Below are 27702 nucleotides of genomic sequence, written 5' to 3'. Positions count from 1 at the left end.
ACTCCCAGCCTCAGGTTTCTTACTCAACCTCACCCCCACACACCAACACATACTTATACCCACTCAGAGAGAGTGAGGATGTGTGAGCGAGTGTCCTGAGACTGGCAGTGGGCCGGATACACACACTGATGGTCATTTTGATTAATTACTCTTCTTTTAAAACTTAACTTATTGCTTTGACATTGCTTAGCTTTTCTTCATTCCTCAATTTTTTTGAAATTCAGTTTAATGTTGTGCCAAACCTGATCTTTCTTAAATTTGCTCACTGGACCGTTAAGTGAGAAAAAAATCAATATGTGGCCCCCCCACATGAAAAGGTTGGACAAGCCTGATCTAGTTACACTTACAGAACAATAAACTGTTCACCAACGCACCAAACATGGACAAAAAAGCCAAGTCTGGAGGGGAGGTGAGAGCAACTGCCCTTGACATCAAGGAGCATTTGACAGAGCGTGGCATCAAGCAGCCTGAGAAAAACAGAAGGCAACGGGAATCCGAGAGAAACCTAGCTGTACCTAGCACAAAACAAATTGGTCATGGTGGTTGGGGGCCAATCATCTTAGCCCCAGGCAGGAGTTCCTCAGGGTAGTCCTAGGCCCAACCATCTTCAGCTGCTTCATTAATGACACACCCTAAGTGGGGATGTTCGCTGATACTTGCACAATGTTCAGAACCATTTTCAACCCCTCAGATACTGAACCAATGAGTGTCCAAATGTCTTGACAACATCCAGACTTGGGCTGATAAGTGGCAAATAACGTGCCACATATCAGGTAATGACCATCTGTAACAAAAGTACACCTATCCTGATATTGTTGATGGTCCCCTTTTTCACCCCATCACCCCCTCAAGATACCTCCCTCTGTGTTTGCAAACTGGTCAATTCTTCAACCTCCATTTCCTCACCAATGTCCTTCCATGTGTTGTCACCTCCCAAATATCTGAATCTGGTCAATCAGGTTTTTGCCTCTGCTACAGCAATGAAGCTGCTCTGATCAAATTCAGGAATGATGTGATATGTGGCTGTGATATACCATCCCTCCTCACCCTTCACCCTGCCCACACTAGCCTTCTCCAAAGTCTCTCTTCTCCATTATCCACATGGGTAGGACTGCACTCACCAGGTTCCATCTGTTCAGGTGCAGCCAGGCAATCTTCCCATTACCATACTGGTACCTCTTCCCAGGGATGCATCTTTGGCTCCTCCTGTTTCTTACCTATGTGCTGCCCCTTTGGCAATATGATGCCAAAACACAGTTCCAACATGTTCATTGGTGTTACCCAGCTGGACCTTGCTACCAGCTGATTTGTCATGTTGTTTGCCTGACATTCAATTATGGGTGAACTGAAATTTCTTCTAACCATATAATGAGAACCCTGAAGCCATTGTCTTTAATCTCGGCCACAAGCTCAGTTCCCTCATCCCTCTCCCAGTCAACTGCCTGAGGTTGAACACGGCCATTCACAACCTTGCATCCTCTGACAGAGATGACCTTCCGATCCCATATCCATTCCAACACCTCCTCAGCTCATTTGTTACTGAAACACTCATCCATATCTTCACTACTACTAAACACAACTACTCCAATCTCTCATGACCATTCTCCCATCTTCCATCCTGCATAACCATGAGCTCATTCAAAAATCCATTGCCTGTATCCTAATTCATACCAAGTCCTGTCACCCACCACCCATGTTTGCTGACCTACATTACCTCGTAGTCTGGTAACATCTCCATTTTAAAATTCTCATCCTTGTATTCAAATCTTTCCATGGCCTCATCTTTTCCTAACTGTGTAATCTCCTCCAGCCTAACAGCTCTCTGCAATCCCAGCACTCTGCCAATTCTTGCTTCCTGCACATCCCTAACTTTAACAGCTTGACCACCAAACAGGTCAAGTAAGTGCAGCTAGATAGCACTGTCACTTTGCTGATGACCGAGGGTAGACAGGAGCGCTAAAGGATCGGATCGATTCGATTTGTCTTGTTTTTCTGTGGACCAGATATACCCGAGGCAGATTAATTTTCCAGATTAATAAAATAAAAGGCAAAATATTGCAGATGCTACTAATCTGAAGCAAAAACAAAAAATGGTGGAAAAACTCAGCAGGTCTGTCAGCATCTGTGGAGAGAGAGAGAGAGAGAGAGAGAGAGAGACAGAGACAGAGACAACGTTTCGAATTGTTGGGTAGATGCCAATATTGTAGCTTTGTTAGAAGAGTTTGGCTAAGGACACAGCTAGTCCTGGATCACAAGTCTTCAGCACTTTGGCCAGGAAGCTGTGAAAGCCTCTTCTGTATCCAGAGACCATTGGTGACAGAGCCTTCAGTTGCCAAGGCCCCTAAGCTTTGCAATTTCCTCCATAAAACCCCTTTGCCTCTCTCCCTTAAGACCTAGGTCGACTAAACTTTTGGCCATCTGCCCTAGAATCTCCTTATGTGGAAACCTGTCTGATAACACTCCTTCAAAGTGCCTTCGGGCATTTTACAAACCAAAGTAATGACTGCAAGCGACAGGGCTGGACCTTTGGGACAGCGTTCACCCAAACCAAGCTGGGACATGGCAAATCATCTAACTAGGGTTGTAGAGAAGGTTTTAAACTAAATCGTGGTGGGAAGGATTCTTTTGAGGGAAGATTTGTAAAGTTAAAGAGAAAGGGTAACGCAATAACACAGGGTAGTGGGGTGTGGGTAATAATAATCAGAATGTGGCAGGAAGGGTGCACCAGCAAATAAGGTCAGAGTAGGAAAAAAAACGGTAAATAGTCAGAATTAAAGGCTCTTTGTCTGAATGCACACAGATGGATGAACTGATAGTGCAAATCGAAATGAGTATGGTATGATAGCCATTAGAGAGACACAGTTTCAAAATGACCACAGCTGGGGCCTGAATGGCCAAGGGTACTTTACAACAAGTGATATTTATAAAGCACCTTTAACATTAGGAATCATCCGAAGGTGCTTCACAGGAGCATTATAAAACAACCTCTGATACTGAGCAACAGAAGGAGATATTAGGTCGGATGAACAAAAGCTTAGTCAGAGGCAGGTTTGGAGGAGTGTCTTAAAGAAGGGAAGTGAGGTAGAGAGATGGAGAGGTGTAGGGAGGGTATTCCAGAGCTTAGGACCTAGGCAGCTGAATGCTCTCCACCAAGTGGTCAAGATGTCAGACTATGAAGAGCGTCGATATCTCAGAGGGTTGTGGGGCTGGGAGACACTACAGAGATGGGTAGGGTATTCCATGGAGGAATTTGAAACAAGGATGAGAATTTTAAAATCAATACGTTGTTTCATCAGGAGTCAATTCAAATCAGGGACCACAGAAACGATAGGGAAACAGGACTTGGTGCAAGACAAGACAAGACACAGCAGCAGAGTTTTGGATGTCTAATACAGAGTTTCATACGAACATACGAAATAGGAGAAGTGGGCCATTTGACTCTGAACCTGCTCCAACATTCAATACGATCATGGCTGATCTGTTAGTGTTTCGAATTCCACATTCCCATCTACCCCCAATAACTTCTGATTCCCTTGCCTAACAAGAATCTATCTACCTCTGCCTTAAAAATATTCAGTGGCCCCGCCTTTTGAGGCAGAGTTCCAAAGTCGCATAACCTTCAAAACTTTTCTCCTCATCTCTGACCTAAAAGGGGGACCCCAAACTTTAAAACAGTTCTGGGCTTGTCCACAAGAGGAAACATCCTTTCCACATTCACCTTATCAAGACCATTCAGGATCTTATAAACTTCAGTCAAGTCACCCCTCACTCTTCTAAACTCTAGTGGAAACAAGCCCAGTCTATCCAATCTATTCATCAGACAACTCCCTCATTCCAGTTATCAATCTAGTGGATCTCCTCTGAACCGCACTCATCTTTGTGCAGTTATATGCTTTTCCCTTAAGTTTGATGCTTTCCCCAGCTTCTTAAGTTAACCACGGATGATGGGTCATCCCTTTAAAATTTTTCTTTATAGTAGGAATATTGTTATTCTGAAATATTCACTTAAATGTCTGCTACTGTTTCTCTATTGACCTATCCCCTAGCCTGATATCCCAATTCACTTCAGCTAGCTCAGCTTTCATGCCCACATAGTTGCCTTAAAGTTTACAATACTAGTCTTAAACACACTCTTCTCGCTTTCAAACCGGATATAAAATTCAGTCATAATGTGGTCACTGCTACCTAGGGGTGCCTTTACTCTGAGGTCATTAATTAATCCTGTCACATCACCAAGTGGTTATGGTACTGGGTTTGTAACCCCAAGATCAAGAGTTCAAATCTCACAATGGCAAACTATGAAACAATGTAACTTCATCTGAAACAGATGGAAACAGGTTTGTACTCGAAAGAGTTACTCACTGGTTGGTGGCAGAACATGCTGCTCTAAGAAACTATCTTGAATTACCTTTACTGGAGGCTGTGACCTGTGGTTTCATCAGCACAATGGAGGATATCAATACAGAATCAATCACATCCAAGCCCATACATTTCAGCAAGGGAGTGTTGGGGGACACACTGAAGCACAGTGGCATTGACCTTAATGACTGGGAGCAGGTTTGCTGCCAATCATTCAGAATAGTGACAACTTGTCCATTGAGCTTCATCACGCTTTGAATCCCAACGCCTTAATGATGACACAGTGACACAGAAGGAAAGAAAAGGAAGCAAATCCTGCACTCCGGATCCCCTACCTCGAGGGGCATCCTGTCCCACACACCCAAGATCCTCAGGTCGAGAAATCGGCTTGATCAGAAACTCGCGACCAGAGCAGACATCATCCTCGAATTGAGGGGCCGTAATGATTGGGGGACAACAAAAAGTCTGCTACATCACTTAGCTCAACTCAATACACAGCCAGGGTTAGAATGTGAAGCTTCTCCAACTCTATCCAACCTCTCACTCAGCACATTCCATACAAATATTTCAAAAGCACATCTAACAGTGCAGCGATTTTTGCAATGCTGGTACAGTGCAGTTACTTACGTTGCATTGGTTCGCAGTCTCCATGTTTGTACACCAGTATGATGGACCCCAAACACATTTATCAGCTCCCACGAGATGCTTTTTTGCACCTAAGCAAACTCCAATATTCTGTTGATGGAAATGTCAATTTATTAGGTGCAGACAAATGGAATTGCACGATCCAAGGAACTCCTAAAAGTTGCACTGCACTAAAGACCAGTTACCCATTTGTAAGGTCTTGCTTATTATTCTGAATCCTGTTGTTCATTAAATTGGTTGCAATTCCTACACGTAATAGAACACCGAGAAATATGGTATTTTCTTTCCCCATTAGATAAATCTTCCCCCCCACCCCACCCCCTGATTTTTCGATGGTACTGTTCACAGTAAATTCCTGGGTCACAATAAAAAAACAAAACATGTTTGAAATATGCCACGTGTCAGGGAGCATCAGTGGAGAGAGAAACAAGTTAACATTTCAAGGCTGTGACCTTTTGGTTCGAAACAGTACCTCTACTGTCTAATATGTTGACCAATTTGATCATCTTCCGACTTTATTTCAGGTTTCCAACATCTGTACTATTATTGATTCACAAATCGACATCCTGGAATGTGTGGGTGATGTGCTTAGGTGCATGGCCCCTTTAAATGTTCTTGCATGGCTGGGTACGCACGGTAACTTAAAGATGTTGATGTGTGTGTGTGTTCTGCACAGTAACTTCCGGGTTACTGCATGGCTGTTTAAAGGGATCACTATTCAGAGTGACTGCTTCCATCCCACACAATTAAAAATGGAGGGTGTAAATCTGTCTTACCCCTTTGTGTAATTAGGGTGACAAGTTAACAGGTGCAGGTTCCAATCTAAATGTGGGTAGACAGCATCGGATTGGAATTAAAGACAAAACTGTAACTGAACAATGGGCTGACTTTGTTTGTACACAATGTACATTCACATGAAGGAGACAGGAAGGGCAAACAAACGAAGAGCTCTCTGGATGACAAAAGATACAGGGATTAAGATGAAAAAAAGTGTGTTTATAACAGAGGTCAGGTGGACAAAATAACCGAGAACCAGATTGAATGTAGAAGGTTCAAAGGGGAAACGAAAAGGCAAATAAAAGACAAAGGAGCAAAGAAAGAGACTGGCAGCTAAAAGAAAAGGGAACCCAAAAATCTTCTCTAGGTATATAAATAGTCAAAGGAAGAGTAGGGCTGATTAGGCACCAAAAAGGGATTTACATCTGGAGGCAGGGGGCTTGACTGAGGAATTAAATAAATACTTTGCATTTGTCAGTGACAGAAGAGCTCAGCATCGTGCCGAGCTCAAAATTCACTGAGGTGGGGACATAAGGGGATGAAATGGAAACCTTTTCTGAGAAATGTGTTCAGAGTCAGAGAGAGGAAGGTCAGAAGGTATCATGAATACCTGGCAAAGGGTGAGATTTGAGGAAGAGTGCCATGATATTTGGATACCAGTGTGTGCGCAGATGTGATTTATGATGTGTGGAGTAATGAACATGTGTAAGGGTATGGTAGAACAGCACTGAAGAATGGCTCCCAGATATGCTCAACATGCTTGACAAACAGCATGACGTGTAATGGTTAATATAGCCTGCAGAATAAGAAAACATTTTTAAATGGGATGTTCTTTGTGCCAATGCCATGCACGCACAATTGTATGCTAATGGTAGACCCAGGTTGGCAGTAACCATCTCTATAGGGAGCAACGTGCAGCAGGATGTGTGCGCAACTGCCATCTTTATAGGGGGTAATGTTACGCAGGGTGTGCACACAGCCACCATCTTTATAGCGGGTAATGTTATGCAGGGTGTGCACACAGCCACCATCTTTATAGGGGGTAATGTTATGCAGGGTGTGCACACAGCCACCATCTTTATAGGGGGTAATGTTATGCAGGGTGTGCACACAGCCACCATCTTTACAGGGGGTAATGTTACGCAGGGTGTGCACACAGCCACCATCTTTACAGGGGGTAATGTTACGCAGGGTGTGCACGCAGCTGCCATCTTTATAAGTGTCAACGTGCGGGTGCAGAGCCGCAATTTTTATAGGGGGCAACTTGCAGCAGGGCTGTCACAGTCATCATTACCCCTGGCAGCAGGAGAACATCTATCCTGGACTGAAAGGGATAGATTTACGGACAGGAAGCTAAAATCTTTCCCTTGTAGGATATTTTACTGCAGTCATGTTGATGAGTGTTTCTAAACTCAGTCTCAATATCCCAGTTATGTAAGTGGACTGTAGATTGCTGAGAGTGTTAAGACTATATTGCCTCTCCTCATTCTTCCCGCTTCTGCCACTCTGTAGGCTCTAGCAGTGACATGATTAGATTTTGATGCAGATGGGTATCAGCAGCCATATTGGGTTGGCATGAGACAGACTATTTTAAATGGTCAAGGCACGGTACATACTCCATGGTGAAACTAAGACAATCAAGATGGCAGTAGTCCAGAGGGAGCAAAACTGAAGTAAAAGAGATTTGGGTTAGGCCAATTGAAGGCTAGGAGAAAAATAATACTTAATTAGTATCTGCAAAATGGACACGGGTGAAAGGAGTGCTGGAGAATCCTTTAACTCCATTGTTTTGTTAATTGTATGTACATATATGCTAATAGCCTAGAAATTAACAGCAGTCCTGCAAAAGATTAAGGAATATCAGTAAGTGAGATGATCTGTTGGTGGGGGAGTGCAAATCCAAGTAGATAATAACCACAGAATTCTAGTGGTTTTACTGTTATGTATGATATGTAATCAAGACATTAGGGAAACACGTCTGCAGCTTAGAAAGAGCTAGAAATCACGGAAATCAGTTGGGAGAAACCAATAAGGATTTTTCGTTCTCAAACAGGGGCACTTTTCTGAACATTATGGAATTGGTATGGAGTTAGTGAGTACAGCGCGAGGCCACCTGACAGAAAAGATGTTTCTCTTCTCTCTGGAAAAACACAAATAGTCTCTAAAATTTCAAGGTCTCCTGGTTCAGGCTTCTATGTTGACATTCCTAAGTTAATAAGACAGCGCCTTGTATCTATACAAGTGTCTAGTAAAAGCTGACAAATCACCCCAGCATGAGGTAAACTAAAAGATGTCCTCAAGCTGAAATGATGTCCAAGGGGGAGGTGACACCTTGGGTACCTGTCCTGATGTCATTGGTAAGGGCTATTTGAACAAGCGATTGACATAGCGCAAACAACCAGCCCCTAAAGTATATTAATGGGTGCTCAGAAGAAGGGGGCAGTCCTCTTCAGGGAGCTGCCTGATCTTCAAATGGAGAAAGGCCAGAGGAAAGAACTTCCAAACACCTCAGCTACTGAGTAGAAGGTTACTGTCACAAGCTACAGAGATCAACACATGTCTGTTTGTCCTCCAGGACAAACCACTCTCATCTGTCATGGCCCAAATGCTTTTCCCGTCTATTTAACTTTGCATCATATTTGAACTGTTGCTTCTTAATAAATGACCTTAAAGTTACCTATGAATTCTCGAGTGCATATTTTGGGTAATTTGCGACTCTCGAACCTTAAAAGTTACAGAAGGACAGGAGGCCCAGGGACAAGGCAATGACCTGAATTGCTCTCAGGATTGGCAGGCAAGTTCCGAGCAATCCTGCAAGTTTCAAATGATATATGGTAACCTGGTGGCAACCCCACACTATCCACTAAACCTACTATGAAACAGGTCCAAACACTAAAAGCTAAAGTTTACACACATCAGTGCAGAGAAATGGCAGAGCTGCATTTGCAAGTAGTCATAAATCATACTCACCGTGCAAACAAAGTCTGGGTCCATGGTTTCCAACAGAATTTTCAGCAGAGTGGGTCCGTACTGTTCTACCAGCTGATTGCACTAAAACACAAAGCCATTGTTTCAGTGGGTGGTCATTAAGACCTGCAGGAACTCTCATACAGTTATAGCTCCAAATGCATTCAGCGACATGATGGTGAGCCTCAGTAGCACTTTCTTCACACTGCAAACGCCACCCCTGTTCCAACCAGCACATATACTGAAGGGGAGGGGCAAACAATGAGTGATAATTGTCTGCTTCTTGGTCCTCCAATTCTCCACAGAAAAACAAGGCAGTCTTGAAACAGGCAGCCCTTTACTAGCTGCTGCCACTGCAGATTGTGGTCCCACACACTCTGCAAGCCAGGCACTGAGCATACAATGTTGCTCATTCACAAAGGAAACTCCTGAACAGTCCCACTTTCCAGTTGCAGAACGCAGAGTGTAATAGGCTGCCATTCAGTCCACCCGGCCTGCGTTGGCCAAGCTAGAAGCTGCAGTTATACTACTAGTTCTCAGATTGTAAAGCTGGGAACCCTGGTGGTCTCTTACCTCATCGCGCACTGAGGCTGGCAGCAAGTCACAGACTTTGTCTAGGGCAGCCTCAATTTCCTTCTCAGTAGCGTTACTTTCCAGGAAACCATCCAGATATTCTACCACTGTCTTACAGATTTCACACAGAGGACCCGCTTTCAGCTGCTTTGGTTTAATTTTCTCTGAGGTTAGAAAAGATATGCATCAGAATACAAACCAAATTCACACTTACTGGGGATAGCATCCATTAAAAATGTACCTCCGGCATAAAAAGCTTACAAAGCGGAACGTTACAGGAACAACACTGCCGTCTCAGAGTAACCAAAACCAATGGGATACTCCCTAATCACAACCACCTGGGCAAATTGCCCAATCGAACAATATGGGCTCCAGGAAAGAGAATAATGAAATGATAAATGTGGTAACTGAGAGTCACTAGCCAATCTTCCAGCTTCAGGCTTCATTGTTTCATACTCTCTTTCAATTCCAGTTCACTAGGAGATACATTGTTCAGCACAACATGACTTAAACACACATTACCCAACAATTCTGAACTGTTTGACGCAAGAGTTAGACAAGGCCTGTACTTTGACCACCTGAATGTTTCAAGGCTTCACATTTGTTGCTCAGTAGTTCAGATACTGACAACAAAAGCTCAGATACATTGTGCAAGACCACAAGGGGGCTGGCTTTGCACAAACCCGCATAGGCTTTCTACCCCCTGAATGGTGACAGGTCTCCAATGGATGGCGATTCTCCCTGTCTGAGATGCCCTCTGACCATAACAATATTTCATGCCCTCATGTCATTAACATCTGAAGGTTGCACTCTATCAAGTGGGCCAAATTCATCACCAGAGATTGGTAAACAGGTTAATCTTTCCTCCTCGTCTGGCGATCTGCCTGTACCCTGTACATTTGATGCTGCCAGGCTTGAGGGTGAGGTGGGGTGTAACAGAACACGACACTGTCAATCAAGGTTCTGTTGCAGAACTAGCAGGATGAGCTGGGAGACTTAGAGCATCGTAATTTATCTGTACATTAACTACAATAGAAAAAAGCAAATTCCACGCACCAACAACCACACGTTCTGTGTTCTTGCAGAGGCCAATGGCGGTACACACAAAGGCAGGGTCCAATTCCTGTGCAAGAAGCTCCACCACTGCCTTTCCATATTGTTTGACAAAGTCTTCGCATTCACTTTCAATAGTAGCTGGCAGAATGGAGCACACTTTTGCCACGGCATTAGTGATCATCTCCTGTAGGTGAGAAACATATCAATAATTGTTCAATCAAGCAGAATTGCTTGCAGCCATATAACCGTACCAGCCTACCATGAGGTATTTCCCTGTACATCATTCACCATATGTCTGCCACCAGTGGCCTGGCCAATATTCATCCCTAAGGCATCACCACAGAAACAAGTTATCTGACCATTATCACATTGTTGCTTGTGGGAGCTTACGTGCATAAATTGGCTGTTGTGTTTCTTACGTCAGTGACTACACTTCCAAAGTACTTAACTGGCTGCAAAGCGCTTGATGTCTGGTAGTTGTGAAAGGAGGTATATAAATGAAAGTGTTTTGATCACCACTGCCCCCAAGTTGGAAACAACGACACATCTCTGGTTTTTTAGGTTAGTTTTTGGACCCTTGCGCTGAAGGTTCAAGTGCTCACCTCAGTTCTGTTCTGCTGCAGAAGTTTCTCAATCTGTTGCAAGGCAAACTCACACATTACACATCCCTGCGATGTTACCATAGGCATCGGGCTTTTCTGAAGACAGAAAAGATTTAACATGAGATCAAGGTAACCAAAGTCATTGTGTGGGAAAAGTGCAGCAATGCCTGCATTAAAGACTTCCTTCCCCATTATAGTAAACTAGGCCATGGCTTGTTCCCAACTCCTGTAAGAATCATGGCTAGTTTAACACAGCTCCCAGCTCTCATTTAAGAACCACGGCTGTATATACAGAGCTCCCAGCTCCTGGCCAACTTGAACAATTCTATCAGAAAAACAAGAAATCAACCAGGGAGCTCTTTAGAAAAGAAAACAATTCCTGTTAGGGCTTTAAATAGCCAGGAACCAAAAACTGAAGCTCTGAAGAAGAGTCATACGGACTCAACACGTTAGCTCTGTTTCTCTCTCCACAGACGCTGCCAGATTGGCTGAGGTTTTCCAGTATTTCCTGTTTGTATTAACCAAAAACTGAACCCTTTTCTACCTAATTATTCACAAATTGGATTCACTGTCTCAAAATGTCAATTAAACATGACCTGGCAAAAATGATTTAGTTGTTAAGAGAAACAAACTGTCAAATATAGGTCTTACTCTGCAGTGATAAATGGAAAAAATATCCTCAAAACAATCAGCACCAAATGAATGATATTTGTTTCACGCTATCATATCCCAACAAAATATATTTGCAACATTTATTTCATCCAAATGTTAAAGCTGGTAAATTGAGTAAACTTACTTAGTTTTTACATTTATTGGATTAAATTATGAAGCAAGATAATTGAGAATTCTAGCAATGAAGCTTCTGGTTACCACTTCATGAAGTGAAGGACTGCGGAACGTTTATCTTTATCTCCGAAAAGGCCAGTTCATGACAACTATCCTCGTGAGTTAACATTAATGGGGATACTTTAGATTCTGTTTTTGAGGGGATATATTTGATTATTACTAATGTCTTTATAAATACTACTCTGAACTTTTATCCAAAGCTAATCTCGTGTGACTTGGTTCATAAAAGCAACCTGAACCTCAAATCAAAGTAACTGTCTTCAATTACCAGGTTATTTTAGATACAAGCAAAATACTGCAGATGCTGGAAATCTAGAACAAAAACAAATACCTGAAAAAAACTCAGCAGGTCTGACAGCATCTGCGGAGAGGGATATAGTTGATGTTTTGAGTCTGTATGACTCTTCATCAGAACTTAAAAATATAGAAATGAGATGAAATATAAGCTGGTAGAGGGGGGTGGGAGGGGCAGGTAGAGCTCGATAGAGGGCCTGTGATAGGTGGAGACCAAGAAGAGACTGCCAAAGGTGTCGTAGACAAAAGGACAAAGGGGTGTTGACGGTGGTGATATTATCTAAAAGTTGTGCTAATGGGGACATTAAGGATAGCAAACAGGACAAGCTAGTGGCAGATGGCCCTAGTGGGGCGGGGGGGGGGGGGGGGGGGGGGGGGGGGAAAAGAGAGGGATCGAAATGGGCAAGAAGGTAGAGATGAAACAATAGATAGAAATAAATTTAAAAATAGGTGGGAAAAGAAAAATATTTGTAAAAAAAAAAAATTTATAAATTATTGGAAAAAGGAGGATCGGAAAGGGGGTGGGGATGGAGGAGAGAGTTCATGATCTAAAATTGTTGAACTCAATATTCAGTCCAGAAGGCTGTAAAGTGCCTAGTCAGAAGATGAGGTGCTGTTCCTCCAGTTCGCGTTGAGCTTCACTGGAACAATGCAGCAAGCCAAGGATGGGCATGTGGGCATGAGAGCAGGGTGGTGTGTTGAAATGGCAAGCGACAGGGAGGTCTGGGTAATGCTTGCGGACAGACCAAAGGTCATCCAGTCTGCGTTTGGTCTCGCGAAAGTAGAGGAAACTGCATTGTGAGCAGCGAATGCAGTAGACTAAATTGAGGGAAGTGCAAGTGAAATGCTGCTTCACTTGAAAGGAGTGTTTGGGCCCTTGGATGGTGAAGAGAGAGGAAATGAAGGGGCAGGTGTTGCATCTTTTGCGTGGGCATGGGGAAGTGCCATAGGTGGGGGTTGAGGAGTAGGGGGTGATGGAGGAGTGGACCAGGGTGTCCCGGAGGGAACGATCCCTACGGAAGGGAAGATGTTTGGTGGTGGCATCATGCTGGAGTTGGCGGAAATGACGGAGGATGATCCTTTGAATGCAGAGGCTGGTGGGGTGATAAGTGAGGACAAGGGGGACCCTATTTTAGATGTTGGGATGTGGGATAATGCTGGCAGGACTACATTTATTGCCTATCCTTCTTTTCCCTTCAAGGATGGTGATTTTCTTTTTTGGCCATTTGTTCTTATGAGGTCGTCACTTAGGGAATTTCAGGATTTTGACTCAACAGCAATTAAGAAACTTTACCAGATAGAGAATTTCCTACAAGGAGATATTGAGTAGACTAAGCCAATATTCTCTAAAACTAAGAATGAAATGTGATCTAATTGAAACACACAATTTGAAGGGTAGATGTTTCCCCCGGGTGTGGTGTCTAGAACTGATAGGTCATAGTCTCAAAATAAGGGCTTGACCATTTAAGACAGCGGGTCACTCAAAGGAGATGCCCCAGCCCCCGAATAGAGGGAGAAACCCCGGACCCTGAACATAGGCAGACCCCAGATTTTGACAGTGAATAGGGATAAACTAAAATTATCTTATGAGGATAGCAGTTGGGAGAATGGACTTTTGTTACAGAATAAATGAGGCAGAAGCCATTGCAAATTTTAAGAGAAGCTCTACTTCAAATACCCACCCAGAGACAAATATTGGTTACAACATGAAAAGAAACCCAACTCTAAATTCAAAACTTTATCCTTATTGCTATTTTTTTTAAAAACTGGACTTTTCTGTTGAGTAAAGAAAATTAAAATGGCTGCTACAAGTCACTTGATCTCAGGGTTGACTTTTTGTTTGGGAGCTATTCCCAGGAGTTAAGGACAAAAGAATTCTTTTCTCAGCTTCGGGAATGTCACACCTCGTTATGCCTAGAAAGCTACAGGCAGATTCATATCACACCTGGGACTATTCCGACCAATTTCAAAGGGAACTATAAGGATGTCATTTCGATCTGATAAGTTCACCTTAATAGCGGAGTCAGTGGGTCTGCCTAGACAATGGCATCTGAAACGCTAGTCCCTCCACATTGACAGTACATCTCTCAACAACTCATGATTGGGGCATTATCAGTCCTGTAATTAAAGCCAATTCCAGATGCTGGATATCCCTTTTGAAATCATTGTGACAAAGGAAAGACACATGACCCAAGCCTCTGGCCTTTTGAACAATTACATCTTTGGGTCTCACAGTCAGTCAGCTGTTTTAACATCAAACTGGTGAGCCAAGAAGCAGGTTGTTCCAGGCAGGACAACAATTTGCCCATCTCGACTGACTGTTGCCACTGCCTACAAGGCTGACTCAATCTCTGCATACCTACTTCATCTTGTGGGATCAGCACTAAGTGAATACTACAACTCAAAGCTAAACTCCAATGCCTGCGTGAAAGAATTCCTCAATGGACTCTGGAGCTCACAAACTAACATTCATTTTTATGTGGTCCTTGTACTGTAAAGCTCCTTTACTTTACCCTTCCTTTACTGTGCATGCATGCAGAGTGGGACATTGCTAACACTCCTTTTTCTGAGATTTGAATGTGAAAAAAATAAATTAACCTTTTGCGTTCATCCTAACTCCAGTTTGCTGTGGATTATTAAGTGGATCACAAAAATCTAAGGGATTGGAAAAACATGCCAGCGCTTAATCCTTTAAAAACTAATTCAAAACACAGTCTGTTTACAGTAGTTTCTCTCTCACCTCTTATATGAAAATTTGGCAATTCCTTGGATGTGAATTACTGTACATCAAGACTAGCATCTGATGGGGGAATTGAAAAAGGGCTGTGTATCCCTATTACTACTGGCTATGATACTGCCTTGAACAACCCTGTCCTTCCATTTAAATGTAATGTTTCCATGTAAACTTCAAAATGTTTACAGTTTGACTATCTTTCTCTTGCCTGTAACAAAGATATGGAGAGAGTACAGTGCAGAGGATTAAACCTTCCAATTGCTTTAGCCCAGAGCCAGTAGACTCTGGCTGAATGGTATCCTTCTGTGCGGTACATTCTTATGGGTCAGAAAAAGTGCAAGAACCGAAGGATTTTGCTAAATAGTCATAGTGTATGATTATACTCAGGATTTACATCTATTCCAAAGAAGTGAACACCAACACAACGGAGAGAGTTACGTGGAAATCGTTATCCCAATCCATACAGGTCCCGTTCAATCAGGAAGATGGTTCCGGCAGATCCATGTCTAAATGTAATTTCAAGTGTTTTTGAGTTATTACACAGATGAGAATGTTCCTGATTTGTTACAGAATCATTAAGGATTCAGTTAATTGTGTACATGCTGGTTCTTTGAAAGCTATCCTATTAGTCCCATGCCCCGCTCTTTCCTCAGAGCCTTGCACTTTTTTGGTTTCAACCATTTGTCCAATTTCCTTTCACAAACTGCTATTGAATATGCTTGCACCACCCTGTTGGCAGTGTATTCCAGATCACAACTTGCTGCATAAAAATATTTCTCCTCACTTTTCCCCTAGATCTTTTGCCAATTATCTTTAACCTTGGTTCTCTGGTTACCAACCATGCTGCTAATGGAAACCGTTCCTTTGGATTTACTTAATCTAAACCCTTTGTGGTATTGAACAGTTCTATTAAATTTCTTCTTAACCTTCTCTGCTGAGAACCATCCCAATTTCTCCAGATAAATGGAGACCCTCACCCCAGGTAAGATTCTGCCAAGTCCCAGACAAGGATGACATTAGAAATACGAGATTTTAAATATCAGGAAAGATCAAAAAGGCAAGGATGCTTTTCACTAGAAAGGTTGAGGTCTTACATTATGAAGGAGTTTGATAGCATAGACATAGAAAAGATGCTTTCACTTTGAGAAGTTAAAACCTAGATATCATAAAAATAAGATAGTCACTAATAAATCCAATAAGGAATTCAGGAGAAACTTCTTTACCCAGAGTGTGGGGAGAATGGGGAACTTGTTACCACAAGGAGTAAAGGAATTAATAGATACATTTAGGGAACAGCTACATAAACATGAGGGAGAAAGAAAAAAAAGGATATGCTGACAGGGTGAGATGAAGTAGCGTGGAGGAAGCTCATGTGGAGCACGTTGGGTCAGTGGCCGGTTTCTGTGCTGCAAATCTCCTCTTTACTCTCTCCAAGGCCTCAATATCCATCATCCACCAAACCCACGACCACCACCATCTAGGAGGACAAGGGCAGCAGACGCATGGGAACACCAGCACCTGGAAATTCCCTTCCAAGCCACTCACCATCCTGACTTGGAAACATATCGCCGTTCCTTCACTGTCGCTGGGTCAAAATCCTGGAACTCCCTCCCTAACAGCACTGTGGGTGTACCTACACCACAGGGACTGCAGCTGTTCAAGGCAGCAGCTCACCAGCACCTTGTCAAGCAGCAATTAGGGATGGGCAATAAATGGTGGCCTGGCCATGGAAGCCCACATCCCACGAATGATTAAAAAAAACATGGGGTCCACAATTGAGGCCTAACCACTGATTTATAACCGTTTACCTTCTTTGCTTTTGTACTCTATGCCTGCCTTTATTTTATCTTCACTGGCCCTATACTCCAGTTTCAGAGGGCAAGGAGCTGAAACCGGGCATGGAAGAAATATCCAGACATTTTTTAGATGCATGAACATGGGAAAGACATTTTCCTGTACCTGGACAGGGTTAACAATGGCTTCCTGGAGGAGCTGCATTGGCACAGTGGCTGGTTTCTGGCAAAATCCATGTACTGTACAAATCTCTTTTGCATCCTAAAAAAGAGGAAGTGAAATCAAAGTAAAATTCCTCAATCAAGAAAAATTAAAATAACGAAAGTAGCAACAAGAACTACCTCAAAAAGCACATGAGAAAGGGCCATTTTATTGTGATGCAGCCAATAGCAATCAAGGTATTGTTTGAATCCCTGCACAATGCTATTGTCAGCTAAATTCACCAATGGTACAAATCAAACCAAATATCAGAAAGGCAGCCACGGGGTGGGGATGGAGCAGGTAACAGTCCTTTTTGGGGACCAGCTAACTTTGTACAGACCATGCTAAAACTGAGGCTCTCTGGTTTATATAGCTTAGCTTTGCACAGCATTAACCAGTTGGGTTGTCAGCTGAGACTCAGTGGGTTTAGGGGCCAAGAACTGACCCTCAGGTCCCAGTGGATATTATGGGCTGTAACACTGGGCCTCAGCTCCTGGTGTGTATTATGGGCTGCAACATGGGCTCTCAGGGCCAATATCATCATAGTACCCACTGGAAGCACAGGATCCACTGATAGTAGGGAATGTCCCATGACAGTGATGAGTTGCCTGATCGCAGCCAGGGGAGTAACGTGAGGTCCATAACTGGCATCTTTAACTGGGTTAAGGGGGACAGAATATTATTATTATTCCTTCAAATCGCTGGAACGTACATGCCTGTGGGACCGTACACTCCTGGCATGCCTACTGCCCTTCCTGATTTCCCGCAGCCTGGAAATGCCCACATACCCACTGCATTTTGCCAACACCTATCACTAGAGAAATTATGAATTATTGTTATGGTCTTAAGTCATTAAAGTCTCAGTTAAGGCCAGAGGGCTGAAAAGTGCTTAGCAAAAAGAAACAGTGCTATTCCTCAAGGCTGTACAGAGTTAGGAGATGAGACAGGCTGAGAAGCAGGGCTTACTGGACAATAATTTACAGATTATACCCCCAGCCACATCCCAGATTAGAGAAGGGTCAGAAGATTGGTCAGAAAGTGCAATATTCCCAAAATACAATGTTATGTCTGTACAAATATTATTCTAATACTCACAGTCTGCATCAATATCTCAGCTACTTGTGGCCCATGCACAGCAATGTACTTCTCACACTGAAATGACAAGTGAATGCCTGTTAATTCACATTTGGACAATACTATGCACCACCTGGTGTGTCTAATCAACATTTCCACACAAACCACTGGGTAAACAGATAAAGGTGATTGGGTACTGCAATAGTTCACCAGATTACAAAACGGACTGAGATCAAATGCGACCATTACAGAACTGCTGACGAAAGAGGCACAGTTTCATTAGAATTTATGGGAATATCCCCTGGGGAATGCAATCACACTACAATTCTCATTTGATGGCCTGGAAACTTCTGATCAAACTGCTGCGTCAGTCCAAAACACAAACATACATTTAGCTGAAAACACTGGTGAGCAGAATGACTGACACCCTCTGTCCACCAGGAGAAACAAGTTGCCGCAAAATCCTGACTGGCAAAGCAGACTTTAAAAATGTAAAAATTTGAAGAGAAACAAGCTTAAATGCTCACAAATATCAGTGTTAAATGGGGAAATCTTAAATCTGCAATAAAAAGACTGTGTAAAAGATATTGACTACACATTGATAGCCAATAAAGATTCTTATCCACTTTCAGCATCTGCTGCAGAACAGTCATGGTGCAGAAAGAGAGGGGAGGCAGACATGCTGACAGTGTCCCTTATGTCCATTGGTGATTGGCGGGCAGCTGGGGGTAATCTTTCCAACCTCCTCCTTGTCCCACTCACTCCTACCAATGCTGACCCCGTGGACTCTGCAGCAAGTCAGCTCTCACTGCTCCTCTCTGCATCTCCCTCCAGAGCATCTGTCTGTCTTGTGAACAAGGCTCTTCCTGTCCATGTTCACTCTGGGTGATTCTATCAATGGCCTTGAAGGAAATGTACTGAGGGGTGATGACACCTTTCACCCTTAATGAAGCCTCCCCACCTGCCTATAACTCCCACCACTTGGCCTGTTTGGACCGTTGTGGTGGTGTTGCTCCTTTCACAAAATCAAACCCTGACCTGACTCCCTGCATCTCTGGCACTTTCTCCTCCTTTGGGTATCTCACCTTCTTCCACACCCTCACCTTCCATTTGAAATCTTCACTCTCTGCTGCCCAACTTCCTCTGTTTCATCTTCACTGATTTCTTTCTCCAGACGCTGCACCAAACAACTGTTCATCCTTGATGATTTCAATCTCCAAGTCAACTCATCCTGTGTTTGTCATCTCAGGGTTCCTAGCCTCTGGCCTGCTCTTGTGGCCACAGTATTTATATGGCTATTCCAGTTCAGTTTCTGGTCAATGGTAACCCTCAGAACATTGATAGTGGGGGATTCAGCAATGGTAATGCCATTGAATATCAAGGGGCGATGGTTAGATTCTCTCAAATTGGAGATGGTCAAATTCCTGATACTTGTGTGGTATGAATGTTACTTGCCACTTGTCAGCCAAAGCCTGGATATTCTCCAGGTCTTGTTGCATTTGGACATGGACTGCTTTAGTAACTGAAGAGTCACAAATGGTGAACATCCCCACCTCTGACCTTATGATGGAAGGAAGGTCATTGATGAAGCAGCTGAAGGTGGTTGGGCCGAGGACACTACCCTGAGGAACTCCGACAGTGATGTCCTAGAGCTGAGATGATTGACCTCTAACAACCAGAACCATCTTCCTTTGTGCTCGGTATGACCCCAAGCAGCGGAATGTTTCCCCCTCTCCGATTCCCACTGACTGCAGTTTTGCTAGGTCTCCTTGATGCCACCCTTGGTCAAATGCTGCCTTTATGTCTAGGGCAGTCATTCTCACCTCGCCTCTGGAGTTCAACTCTTTTGGTCTATGTTGAACCAAGTCTGTAATGAGGTCATGAGCTGAGTGACCCTGGCGGAACCCAAACTGAGTGCCAATGAGCAAGTTATTGCTGAATAAGTGCGACTTGATAGCACCGTTGATGACCCCTTCCATCACACTACTGATGATTGAGAGTAGACTGATGGGGCAGTAATTGGCCTGATTGGATTTGTCCTGCTTCTCGTGGACGAGACGCACCTGGGCAATTTTCCACATTGCCAGGTAAATGCGTGTTGTAGCTGTACTGGAACAACTTGGATAGGGGCGCAGCAAATTCTGGAACACAAGTCTTCAGTACTACTGCTGGAATATTATCAGGGCCATGAGTTTACAGATTGTGGTCAATTCTGCAGCTGCTGATGGTCCACAGCGCCTCATGGATGCCCAGTCTTGAGTTGCTGGATCTGTTCTAAATCTATCCCATATAGCACGGTGGTAGTGCTACATGACACAATGGAGGCTATCCTCAATGTGGAGACAGGGTGATACCACACCATCCTCCTCTAACCCCTCTCCACCAACATTTGGCCTCAGTAGGACTACACTCACCTGTTTTCATTCAACCGTAGCCAGGGAATCATCATGAATGGCTTTTTCTTCCTATTCCTGCATCATTATCCTTGGTGTCCCCAAGGATCTATCCTTGGCCCTCTTCTGTTTCTCATCTACATGCTGTCCCTTACGTACATACGAAATAGAGGAAGTAGGTCATTCAGCCCCTCGAGCCTGCCCTGCCATAAGATCACAGCTGATCTGGTTGTGTTGAGTTCTACATTCCGATCTACCCCCGATAACCTTTGATTCCCTTGCTTACCAAGAATCTACCTCTGCCTTTAAAGTATTCAGTGGCCCTGCTTTAGTGACCACTATCTTCTGAGGCAGAGAATTCCAAAGTTGCACAACCCTCAGAAAAAAATTCCCCTCTAAAAGGGCAACCCCTAATTTTAAAACAGTATCCCCTAGTCCTGAACTCACCCACAAGAGGAAACATCTTTTCCACGTCCACTTTATCAAGATCATTCAGGATCCTATATAAATCAATCGATTCAGCTGTCACTCTTCTAAACTCCAATGGAAACAAGTCTATTCTGTCCAACCTATCCTCATAAGGCAATCCACTCATTCCAGGTACCAATCAAATAAACCTCCTCTGAACTGCCTCCAATGCAGTTACATCCTTCCTTAAATAATGAGACCAAAACCGCACAAAGAATTCAATATGCGGTCTCACCAATGTCCTGTACGACTGAAGCATAACATCCTCACTTTTATGTTCAGTTCCTCTTGTAATAAAGGTTGGCACTCCATTAGCCATCTTTATTACATACTGTACCTGCATACTAACTCTTTGTGACTCTGCATGAAAACACCTAGATCCCTCTGCATCTTGGAATTCTGCAGTTGTTCTCCATTTAAGTAATACTCTTTTTTTTAATTCTTCCTGCCAAAGTGAACAACTTCATGTTTTCCCACATTATACTCCATCTGCCAGATTTTTTCCCCACTCACTAAACCTATCTATATCTGTCTGCAAACTCCTTATATCTTCTTCACAACATACTTTCTTACCTATCTTTGTTGTCTGCAAATTTAGCTATCTTGCCTTCCGTTCCCTCATCAAAGTCATTGGTGTAAATGTTAAAAAGCTGAGGCCCCAGCACAGACCCCTGTGGGACTTCAGTTGTCACATCCTGCCAACTGGACAAAGACCTATTTATGCATACTCTCAGTTTTCTGCCAGCTAGCCAATCCTCTAGCCAGGCCAATATTTTACCTCCCTTGGTGACTTCATCTGAAAACAGCATTAGTTTCCTCATGTATGCTGACAACATCCAGCTCTACCTTGACCATCTCTCTCGATCCTTGCACTGTCCCCAAATTGTTACACTGCTTTTTTGACAGCTGGTACTAGATAAGCACAAGTTATTCCTATTAAATCTTGGGAAGACTGAAGCCATTGTTTTCGGTCCCTGCCACAAGCTCCATTCCCTGCAAACTACTGAGGTTGAACCAGACTGTTTGAAACTTTGGTGTCATATTTGACCCCAAGATGAGTATGCAAGCGTACATGCATGCCCAATTCCACCCCTGCCCCAACTCATCTGCTGCTGAAACCCTCACCCTGGTCTTCATTACCTCAAGGCCTGACTATTCCAGCCTAGTCTCTCAATTTCTACCCACTGTAAACTTGAAGCCATCCAGAATTCTGCTGCCTGTGTCTTAAAGCACAGTGGATGGGTGGCACATTGTGATATTCAGCAGCTGTGGCACACCCAGTATTACTCACCAGTTCTGTTAAACCAGGTCCCAGATTACACTGCTGTTTTAACTGTGCAAGCAGCTCATCCACGAGGACAGACTTCTCTTTCACAGCTGTCTGAATATCAGTGATGAACTGGGTGCAGTCCAGGCACACAGCATCATTGCTCTGGAATAAATGGATCAGAATTAGAAGACCAGAAACAATCCATCCACCCTCAGAAGAGACTGAAAGACTCATGTAACCTGTCACAACTTCTGATCTCCAATTTCTTCAATGAGGGCACCCAGAGCTGAACAGTGTACCACAGGAAAGATTAAAAGCATCCTCTTTTCTTTTACAAATCTACACACTGTTCATTCAGGATGTTCTAGAAACTAACATTTATTAATTTCAGCTAGAAAGCAAAGGGCTGTGTTACATATCTGTAAACTCCAAACAATCCCTGGACTGATCAAATGTGGCATGTGAGAAAAGGAGTGAGTGAAATAAGAAAAAAAGAAATCGACAACATGAAGTTCAGGCATAGCAATGGGACCAGCAAGAAATAGTAGAAGGGAGATGAACTGTAGAGCAGTGTTGATGGAAAGACCGAAATGGCTAAGCAGCTGGTGGGGTTAGAGGCCATGATCCATGGTGGCAATGACAAAAGGTGTCATTGGTAACTTTGAGGACTCATACAATAAGCTGCCAAAAACTGATATGGACAGATTTAAATAGGATGGCAACAGAGGCAGGTGCAGAGTTTCAGTATCACACCTTCAAGGTCTTTTGCAATAAAGGACAGGCTGGAGAAAGGGTGTGCACGTGTGCCTGTGTACGTGTCACGGTCTGTGATGTTATATGCATTGAAATAAACAGGCCTCTGACAACGTCATGAGAGTCGAGGGATTTTTGAAATGCAAGTTGCCCATGAACAAGAAGCTACTGCTCGGGTTTGTAGGCTGATCAGCACAAAGAAAGTTGACAGGGACCATTGCATCAAAAAAAATGGGGTCAGAGTAAGAACAGAGCAATGACAGCTGCAAGGTTATCATGGATTGATTTACTTGAAAATAATCTTTTTATTCATTTGCTAGTGTTTGTCTTATTACTGTATCGAAGAATTCTATGAAATAAGTTTTAAAAAGTAAACCATACTTTTCAGTGGAGCTCTGTACAAACAGTAATTGATAAATAATGGCAATTTCTAAGGCACATTGACAAAAGCCATTGTTTGTAAAGAATTGCTAAGAAAAGCTAAGAAACATGTTAGCAAATTAACACTGCATTAGGCAAAAGGAGAGAGAGACACACAAGGGACCTTCTATCAGACATGGACAAAGATGACTGCACAAATGAAACCAGATAAGCTTAAGCTTGGATGGAGATGATTTGATGCAACGGTCCCTATCAATTTTCTTTGTGCTGATCAGCCTACAAACCCGAGCAGTAGCTTCTTGTTCATGGGCAACTTGCATTTCAAAAATTCCTCGACTCTCATGACGTTGTCAGAGGCCTGTTTATTTCAATGCATATAACATCACAGACCGTGACATGTACACAGGCATACGTGCACACCTGAGAACAAACATTGTTCTCCTTCATTTAGGCCCATTCTCCCTTTCAGCAAAGGGCCCATTCCATCTCCACCCCTCACTGGTCCCAATCACCTCTCCTCTAACAGATCACATCGTGTGTCCAATTTTACACACCAATTCACACCCCCACTTCTCCTGTACATCCCATCTTCCCTTTTCTCTCGAACACATCCCATTCTACCTCTACTCTCTGTGGTTATGTTCTCCCACTTCTCACATATCCCACATCTGTACCTTTTCCCAACTCAAGGGTCACATTCAGGAAGATGATGAATTGCAAAGAGAGTAGGGGGGGACGCACACACCTTGAAAGCCTGGGCTTAGATCATAAACAGTCTGAAAGATCCATTCATCCACCAAATAGTGAAATTAAACTTATAAAGAATGATCTATCATCTGTTTTCCATTAACCTATTCAATTAACCTGCAGAGCTCACTGACACTAAATCCACTGATTAAGCCACACTGTTAATGTGGTCGCAAGGTTTGTTTCCTTTGGTTACTGTGGGTCATTCGGCCCCAGATTGTGTTCTGGGACATCGAGAGTTCCTATATGGGGATTACAGCTGGGCTTTTTCTAAACCAGGTCTGTCAACCAGCCACTTTGCTGGCCCCATCACTTTCATCTGCTGCAGCCCCTCCCCTCACTCTTTGGGTGAAGTGGTTTGTTTCTGAATTCGATTTCTCAGTGACTATCTTACATTAATGGCCTTGAGCTGTGCTCCTCCTCACAAGAAACAATTTCGCTGTATCCACTATCAAAATCCTCCACAATTTTAAATACATCTATTAGGTGTTTTAGACACTTCCCCCCCACCCCCCCGAGAGAGGAGATGCAGCCTGTCAATCCTTTCCTGATCTGTACACCCACACATTTCTGGTATCACCCTTGCAAATCTTCTGTGCGCCCTCTCCAGTGCCTTTTGCTTATTTTTGTTCATGAGATGTGGGCAGCGATGCTGAGCTGCCTTCCTGCAGTCCATGTGGTGTAGGTACACTCACCGTGCTGTCAGGGAGGGAGTTCCAGGCTTTTGACCCAGCAACAGCAAAGGAACAGTAATATAGTTCCAAGACAGGATGGTGTGAAGCTTGGAAGGGAACTATCTTTTTAATAATGTTGCAACTGGAACTGCACATAGCACTCTAAATGTGATCTGAGGTTCGATACAATTTTAGCATAACTTCCCTACTTCTTTTCAGTTCCCTCCTCCAGTGTTTGGTCTGATATTTTTACAGCCTTGCTAGCCTGTGGAGTAACTTCTGGTGATTGATGCACTTGCATTCACGATCTCTTAGATCCTCTCGCCACCTGGACTTGTACCTTCCAAGTAATAAGTAACCGCCCTATTTTACCTACAAAAAAAACGTACTCCCTCATTTATCTGTGTTGAACTTTATTTGCCAATAGTTTGCCCATCCTGCAAGTTTATTAACGTCGTCCTGTATTTGTTTCAGTCCTCTTCAGCATTAACTAATTTGGGGTAACCTGTAAATTCAAGAATCGTGTTTTTGATTTGACAGTCTGAATTGTGACCAGCACTGACCCTTGTGGAACACCACTTCCTATCTTCTGCCACTGTGAATAACTACCCTTCACTCCCACACCTCTGTGTCTTGAAGCCAGATAACAATCCATTTTGCCATTTGCCCATGACGCTGCATCTCTGACATTATAATCTATTACAGGGTATCTTATCAAAGGCCCTTTCGAAAATTAAGATAACTTACATCCACTCCATTACCACTGTCTACTCTCTGTTATCTCCTCAAAAATTTCAATAAGGTTGAATAAGCAAAATATTCCCTTTAGAAATCCATGCTGACCATTCATTACTGTATTTCTCATTTCTGGACATTCTTCTATTCTCTTCTTTTGTAAGGGTTCCATTACTTTTCTTACCATTGATGTTAAGCTGACTGGTCTATAATTCTCTTGCTTATTCCCCTCTGTAATTATAGGAATTACATTAGTTCCACGCTCCCACCACTGCCCACCTCCACCCCCTAAACCCCACCAGCAACGCCGCCAACAGCTCAATAAGAACAAGAACTGGAGCAAACACAGCCACATTACTGAAGTGGAGAAGATTCTGGAGGACGTGTGACAGTAGGAGCGGACTTGTGACCTTGGGCCTGAAAACAAAGGTGGTTTCAACCTTTCTTCATTGACATAGGAAAGAAAAAAAGATCTGCTACTGCATGAAGGTAAATTGAAGCCACTGAAAATTAACCTAATTCTACATTCAATATGGTTGCCCATTTTATTTCCCCCCCCCAACCCCCAAGTTCTATTCTCAGCTCCTCAAAATCAGTTTTTTTCCAAATCTTTAACCAGATTTAGTCATAATTATGTCCCTCTCTATCATCATCTCAAAGCTTGTTATAGTATGCTCACTATTGCCTGGATGTTCCCCTGCTTTTAGTGCTGAAGATGTCCAGGCCCTTGCAGTTGGAGTAATCTTGCATGGCTTTGGGCACCTTTTATAAAAGCAATGGAACCGGTACAGCCTAGATTCGCTAGAAAGTCACCAGGATTACAGCTGTGGTGAGAGAACCGAGGGCTGCTCCACTGGGGTTGGAGCAATGGAAGGTGGGAGCTGATCATGCTCATTAGAGAGGGGAAAGTTCACAATTACAAATAATTAAAGAAATTGTTGCCAACTTCTTTAAAAAGCTGATTAGCATTTGGGATCCTGCCACAAACCGTTATTGCAGGGTCAACAAGATACTTTAACAGAATATTAGTGGGTATGAGGAGACGACTGGAGAGTGGGAATGGACGAGTAAGATATTAAAGAGTATGTGGAGCGAGCTGGAAAGTGGGATTCCATTAAGGTACTGATCTGCTGGGATAAATGGCTGTTCTGTCTGGTAACATTCCATGGAATTAGCTATAATGGCATTAATATGAATGTGGATGAAAGAAAAGCTGTGCAGTTTCCTACAGGAACAGAATGATGACTATGGAGTTTGAACCTATAGAGGAATTTAATGAGAAAAATGGTTACTTTTTTGAGATATGCAGTACTAAGCAATCATGGAGTTTGCTGCGCATGGGGGCTGGAAACTTGTTATTTATATAGCAGCCTTCCCTCAGGACACACAGGCATTTCACAGCTCATGAATTCAGTTTTGAATTGTTACATAGACAAGTATGCCAGTCCATTTACACACACCAATATCGCATCAATAGCTTTGAGAAAGGGGGTTGTTTTGGTTGAGGGAAACATGTTGGCCTGTTCACAAAGAGGACTCCCTGCTCTTTGAACGATGGCATGAGGTCTCTGACATCCAGCTTGGGCCTTGACAGTATACCACTCTCTGTGCTGCAAAGAAGCGTCAACCTACTTCAAATGCTCAAATCATGGTAGAGGGACTTAAACTAATCATTTTCTAACTCAGAGGTGAGACTGTATTCTTTGAGCCAAGCTGACAATTACTTCAGATTGTGATTAGAGAGAATTGAGGGGAAACAGAATGTAATGTGTTCAAACCAGGTTCAAATTTCCAAGCATAAGAAACCAAGTAAATTTAGGAATTCATTGCAAAATGAACACAGGTGCTTTGGCTGGGAGGGTGAACGATTAGGATCTTAAAAGGAGAAATGGGGAGAGTTGGCAGCCTCCATAAGTGGAGTCAGTGAGACAGATCACTGTCAGGACTGCAGCGGTCCAAGGCAGCAGCTCACCACCACCACCTTCTCAAGTGCAATTAGGGATGGGCAATAAATGCTGGCCCAGTCAGCAATGCCCATGTCCCGTAAATGATTAAAAAATATCAACATGCTCCTGCACTTCCTAGCAGGAGACACCCTTGCTGTCAATGGTTGGAGAGCAACCAGTTATATCCTGAAATGATGGCAGAAGCAACTTTAATAGTAACTTTCAAAAGTTGACGGATCACTGGGTTAGGAAGAGTATGAAACTAATCAAATAGCTTTTTCAAAGAGCTGGCACAGGAACAATGTGCTGAAGGGCTGCCTTCTTGAGCTGCACAGTTACATATATCTAGGAACTGGGGCTTAAGGGAAAGCAAATGATGGGGTGAGACAGTCTGAGAGACTGCTCAGAAGCAG

General features: G+C 43.3%; 1 protein-coding gene across 2 annotated transcripts in view; it reads right to left on the bottom strand.

The window, feature by feature from the left end:
- The window catches only part of LOC121270771 (prosaposin), a 66578-nt gene that overhangs the window by 1583 nt on the left and 37293 nt on the right, over nt 1–27702 (bottom strand). For both annotated transcript variants that reach the window (XM_041176199.1, XM_041176200.1), the window contains 8 exons: nt 22075–22215; nt 17944–18000; nt 16813–16908; nt 10980–11075; nt 10378–10561; nt 9322–9485; nt 8752–8832; nt 4987–5094 (listed from right to left, as the gene is read on the bottom strand). In XM_041176199.1, coding sequence (XP_041032133.1) covers nt 4987–5094; nt 8752–8832; nt 9322–9485; nt 10378–10561; nt 10980–11075; nt 16813–16908; nt 17944–18000; nt 22075–22215 — 927 coding nt within the window. The remainder of the gene's footprint in view (nt 1–4986; nt 5095–8751; nt 8833–9321; nt 9486–10377; nt 10562–10979; nt 11076–16812; nt 16909–17943; nt 18001–22074; nt 22216–27702) is intronic.

The sequence above is a fragment of the Carcharodon carcharias genome, chromosome 28, assembly GCF_017639515.1.
Source record: "Carcharodon carcharias isolate sCarCar2 chromosome 28, sCarCar2.pri, whole genome shotgun sequence".
Taxonomy (NCBI): Eukaryota; Metazoa; Chordata; class Chondrichthyes; order Lamniformes; family Lamnidae; genus Carcharodon; species Carcharodon carcharias.
This window is presented reverse-complemented; position numbering and strand designations above follow the sequence as displayed.